The following is a 5709-nucleotide window of genomic DNA, read 5'->3' as shown; positions in this document are numbered from 1 at the left end:
AGGCGCACTACGCACCCCATTTCCCTTGACATTTTGCTTGCTTCAGTATTCAACAATCAATCAAGTCTTCATCTTTCTCCCAACCCCACTACTTTATAATTTCCGTTGACGGAACACAAAGCAACTCCATTCAAATTCCCCTCGCCCCGCTTTGCTCTCGGCCACCATTCCCCCCTTCAATCCGCCTTTGCTTCTACCTAAAGCTTCCTCTTTTCTTCCCAACTTCGCTTTTTTTGGTGAAACTAGGGTTAGGCTGGTGCAGTAGCGCTGACGATTTTTCTATTGTTGATTTGAAGATGTACATGTCTTGCCTCAGGTTCAGTCAGCTCAATTAATCGCTAGTTTAGTGTGTGATTTGAAAATCTGATTCGATCTGTTGCTTAATTCTATCAGTGTAGTTGTAATTTAGTATGGTGATGGTATTTATTTGTGATAATTGATTTTTTGAGACTGGAAATTATGAAGAGGTTGAGGTCCAGTGATGATCTGAAGGATTGGGGAAGAAGAGAAGATGAGGCTGCTGCACAGCGTTCATCTTCGTCTTTGCATAGGAGCTCTAACTACAGGTCATCTGATAGTGGGAGGAAGGTCTTGTCCTCTTCAACATCCAGGTATGATCGGTTAGAAGATGAGAGGGAGAGTTCAAAATCGATTAGGAAACGGCCGGATTATGATTTGGAGAGCTATGATAGGAGGAAGAGCTACGATAGCCATAAAGATGGAAATGGGAATGGGAATGATAGAGGGATATTGAGCTCATCGCCGAGGGCTGGTTATGGGATGGATCACATGTATCGTTCTCAGAGCCTTTCTGCACCTAGGAGAGACTTTCCCAAGGGGTTTAGGTCTGAGAGGGACAGGCCTAAAAGGGAAGGCATTGGTGCATCGTGGAGAAGATTTTGTAGTGGGAAAGATGCTGATGATGGGGCCAGGAGTGGCAGTGAGGCGAGTAGAGGAACACGAGTGGAATCAAAGGAAGTTAGGAAGGCAAAGTCTCCTCAGGGATTCAGAGATGCAAAATCTCCAGCCTGGTCTAAGGATTCCGGAAGTGATCGATCAAAGAGTGTTGAGTGCAAGAAATCTGTAGAAATGCAAGTGCAGAGTGAAGGACCCAGCAGTGAACGAGAAGAAGGAGAGTTGGAACCTGATCCTCAACCCGATGTGCCTCCCGCGAAGCCAATTATCGAAGATGAAGCTGCTGATAAGAAAACCTCGCCTGAGAAGCAGCTCCATAATGAACCCCAGGATGAAAACAAAATATCGCAGGACAGGGTGAGTTCCTCATCAGTAGAAAAGGGCAACATGAGTAAATTGGACAGCTGTGATGAGCAAGCTGATGGACAATCTAAGGAGGCTGAAGAAGATGTTGTTAGCCAAAATGGCAATTTGCCTGATTGCCGGGATACATCATTCCAAGTGGCGGAGGGAAACAAAGATGATAGTGATGCAAAAGGAGAACATGGAGGTGGTGACCATGTCAGGGATGATGGAACAGAAGGCTGCTTGGAGGAGGTCGCAGACAGCACATGTGATGCGAAACTGTCAACTTTACAGGAGCAACAGGAAGACCCAATTGTTAACAATCAAGTCAAGACAGATGATGTTGAAGTGGCAGGAAGTGTACAAGCAACATGCAAAATTGAGCTGCCTACTACAGAGAAAACAGCCCCAAGTATGAAGGACAAGGGTAAGAGTGTTGCTTTATTGCCTTCTGATGGTGGTCTCTTTGAAGAGAATTTGGAGGTTGATACTAAACCAAGGGAGGTCACAGAAAGTAGAGACATTGAAATGGAATGCCTAAGTAACAGGGGCTTCCAGTTTTTCTCAAATCATCCAATTAAAAAGTCAGAGAAAGTGGAGCAATCAATGCATAGCAAGCCTAATGATGATAAATTGGCTCTTGACCTTTCTCTTAGCTTGCCAAATGTACTATTGCCAATTGGTTCTCAGAGACAAGCTCCGGGTTCTCCTAGCCGCACAAAAAGTGTTCAATCATTTGCTAGCTCGTTCCGGACAAATTCTGATGGATTTACAGCTTCAATGTCGTTTTCTGGGTCTCAGCAGTTTACTCACAATCCTAGCTGTTCTCTGACTCATAATGCACTTGATTATGAGAAATCTGTTGGTAGCAAGCCACTATTTCAGGGGGTGGATTGGAAAGCCTTGTCTTTAGAGGATGCTACGGATAAGGAGAGTTCTGCTTATCAAGGAATGTCATCAAGAGAAAATTTCTTGCATCAGCAGTCTCAAGTATCCCAATGCAACCCCAGTGGACAAGCTTCCCTGCAGAAGATGGGAGTTACTGGAGGAAGCTCCAAGATGCTGATTGGTCTTGAAAGGCAATTAAGTAGTAAACAGTTGTCTGGCGTTCAGGGTTTTGGCACTTATGATCATGGAGCAGAGTATTTGAAGGACAATAGGCAATCTGTGGCAGAGAAAGATTCTGGTAGTTTACATAGGAACAATGGCAGGCATGGTAAAGATCAAGAGCTGGGAATTGGCACTGACCTTGCCGAGTCTATAGTTACCATGATAGTATCTGAACCAATACCTACAATGGCTCGGAGGTTTAATGACATGAATGCAAAGCATGTGCCATCTATTAAAGAGTTTGCCCGTGATATAATCTCAAACCCAGGTAAGCAGTGGCAGCTGAGTGCTTTGCAGAAGGCATTACAGAAGAGGTCAGACATTACTTTGGACATGCTGCTAAATGCAAATCGTACCCAATTGGAGATCTTGTTGGCTTTGAAAACAGGGCTTCGTGAATTTGTTCTGCCAAAATATGATATCACATCGTCAGATTTGGCAGAAATATTTCTCAATATGCGATGTAGAAATCTCGATTGTCGGAGTCTTCTTCCTGTGGATGAATGTGACTGCAAAATATGTTCGCGGCGGAGTGACTTTTGCAGGGATTGCATGTGTCTTGTGTGTTCAAAGTTTGACATGGCTTCTAACACATGTAGTTGGGTCGGTTGTGATGTATGCTTACATTGGTGCCATGCAGATTGTGGGTTACGCAAATCTTATATCAGAAATGGGCGTAGTGCATCCGATGCTCAAGGCACCACTGAAATGCAGTTCTACTGTGTTGCCTGTGATCATCCTTCTGAGATGTTTGGTTTTGTTAAGGAAGTTTTCCAGAACTTCATTAAAGAATGGACTGCAGAAAATCTTTCTAGAGAACTTGAATATGTGAGAAGAATATTTTATGCCAGTGAGGATGTTAGAGGGAAACAGCTCCATGAAATTGCTGTACGGATGCTGTCTAAATTGGCTAGCAGATCAGATTTTCAGGAGGTGCAGAATCATATAATAAACTTTTTCACTGGTATGTTTGGTCTATCTTCTCATTTGTTTTTTAAAAATTCCTTTATGTACTGCATAATCAAATGACATCATGCATTATATTGGAGCTGGGTAAACAATTGCTGAAAGAGCATTTTATGAAATTCGTGTAGTGGGGAAGACCAAGAGTGTAATATCCTCCTTTGCTCTAAACTTCTGGAAACATTATTTTGCCATCTGTTATTGTTGGTATTGTGTTGAATAATATCTTAGCCGTAGCATGCAAGTTTTAGGATATTCAGAATTTGGGTGAACAAAAGTAGATCCCCTCTCGCCCTACTCTTTTTTGGAAACATTAAGTTGTAGAGATACCAATGGCAGATGTGGTTTTGTTTGTTAAAACTGGTGCACTGGTTCAGTAGACTCATTTGTCTTCTGCTGTTATCTAGGGTTCGTGTATGTTCTACATCGTTAGTAGCTGTAGAACTTGATCAGCATCACTACTCACTATTGATTTCCCCCATTATACATTATCTATTCACATCTAGTTCAGTCATGTTTTTTCAGAGGGACTGTTGCTTGTTTGTACATTTTACAAAAATGTTGCAATTATAATATGCTAGTTTCCATCACCCAATGTCCTAAAGCATCTTTCATTCCCATGCAAATTTGTTTCATGTTTTCAATAGCACTTCAATCTGCTATAATTGTATCTTTTGCTGCTACTAGTTGATTTCAGATTTTTCTTCTTCGTTTTAAGCCTCTTATATTACTTTTGAAACCATATAATTTTCTTGTTACATAAATGTCACAATTGTTCATGGAAGTTAGAGAGTTTCTTATTTCATGCATCAACATGCCATTTTCACATCTACCAGAATATATTTTTAATTGCCTACTAGACGACTTAAATTTGCTTGTGGCTTTCTGTTGTCACAGAATCGGAAAGGAGTGGCAACATTGTTGAAACCAGAAAAGAGTCGCAAACAAGAAAACAAGAAGGCAGTAATGGCATGGCTGGGTCCAGCCAAGGAGCTGGGTGGATGAAGCCTGTTTATCCAGAAAAGGCTCCTCTATTGGGAGATCCGGTCAGTTTACTCCATGACTACGACACCAATAAGAAGGATAAATACACATCGAACATGGACATCCAAAAATTTCCCCAGAAGGAGCCGATGTTTGATGAACTGGAGAGCATTGTGAGAATCAAGCATGCTGAGGCTAAGATGTTTCAAGCACGCGCAGAAGATGCAAGAAAGGAATCTGAAGCTCTGAAACGTATTTCAGTGAGCAAAAGCGAAAGAATTGAAGAAGAATACACGAGCCGGATCAGCAAACTTCGTTTGGCTGAAGCTGAGGAGATGCGAAAACAGAAGGTGGAAGAGCTCCAGGCTCTTGAAAGAGCATATCATGAATACTTCAGTATGAAAATGAGGATGGAAACGGATATCAAGGATCTCCTGCTAAAGATGGAAGCTACGAGAAGGAACCTCACAACATGATTGACAAGGTTAGTGTTGGATGATGAACTCTCGATGTAGCTGAGGGGGCTTCGTCTGGTGGCGATTGACTAATGCGTTAGTCAATTTGTAGATGTTTATCTGTCCTATCTAATGCAGTGTAGTGCTAACTAGAATCTGTACAAAGGGTAAGCTAATCTCCCAACATTCTTTGTTATGGAACAGAATGCAGATGGAGAAATCCGCTATCAATCAAACTTGGTATTTTTTTTCTTAATCCACAATGGTTCCTAAATTCAATTTGTTATATCAGTATTTATAAATTCTTTTATTGGTATGCATTTCGTATTTGTGGCTTTAAAATTAATTGTCTTCGTTTAGAGGTTGCAGTCTGGCAGGATGGAAATTCAAGGTTAAAGAGATTTCTTTTTTACTAATGTGTCACAAATCCAATGCATGGATAAAATAAACTACTACTTGTCATATTAAAAGAATTTCTAATAATTTTCTTGTGAGAGAGTCAGTAATTGTTTCATAATAAACAAAGGCTCCTAACAACACAGAACCCCCACAACATGATAATTTTTCTTTCAAAACATGATAAGGTTGATGGCATCAATTATTTCATTCTGTGTACACATGAAAATTAATCGTGTATGCCCATGCTCTGTATTCGTATACTGTCACTTTGCACATTTTGTTTGTATTTATTCACAGCTCAGTTCCATACTTAATCAAGGATTCAATGTCCCCTGATTGATTATTTTAGGATTTGAATTGTAACAATACAAATGTCATGATTGGTTGAATTGTAACAGAGGTAATTTTAATTTCTTCACATCATGCACTTGTATTGTCTGCAAATTTAAATCCAGATGACGTGATTTTTTCATGTGTGAAAATTTAGGTAAATGTTTCAGATAACATGACTCTATCATTTATTATTTTATTATCATGC

General features: G+C 40.6%; 1 protein-coding gene across 1 annotated transcript; it reads left to right on the top strand.

Annotated features, from left to right (window-relative positions):
- On the top strand, positions 1 to 5028 carry LOC121808080 (protein OBERON 4-like). Its single transcript, XM_042208419.1, has 2 exons — positions 1 to 3334; positions 4231 to 5028. Exons 1-2 carry the CDS (start codon positions 460 to 462, stop codon positions 4791 to 4793), a joined length of 3438 nt encoding a protein of 1145 aa, XP_042064353.1. The 5' UTR covers positions 1 to 459; the 3' UTR covers positions 4794 to 5028.
- Positions 5029 to 5709: the final 681 nt, after the last annotated feature.

The sequence above is a fragment of the Salvia splendens genome, chromosome 6 (genome assembly GCF_004379255.2).
Source record: "Salvia splendens isolate huo1 chromosome 6, SspV2, whole genome shotgun sequence".
Classification (NCBI taxonomy): domain Eukaryota; kingdom Viridiplantae; phylum Streptophyta; class Magnoliopsida; order Lamiales; family Lamiaceae; genus Salvia; species Salvia splendens.
Note: the sequence above shows the minus strand (reverse complement) of the source record. Positions and strands in the feature narration are given on the sequence as shown.

Excerpts from the sequence above, each read along its gene's own strand:
- LOC121808080 (XM_042208419.1), top strand. The coding sequence starts at position 460 with ATGAAGAGGTTGAGGTCCAGTGATGATCTGAAGGATTGGGGAAGAAGA. Across the intron at positions 3,335-4,230 it reads TATAATAAACTTTTTCACTG|AATCGGAAAGGAGTGGCAAC; the intron begins GTATGTTTGGTC and ends CTGTTGTCACAG.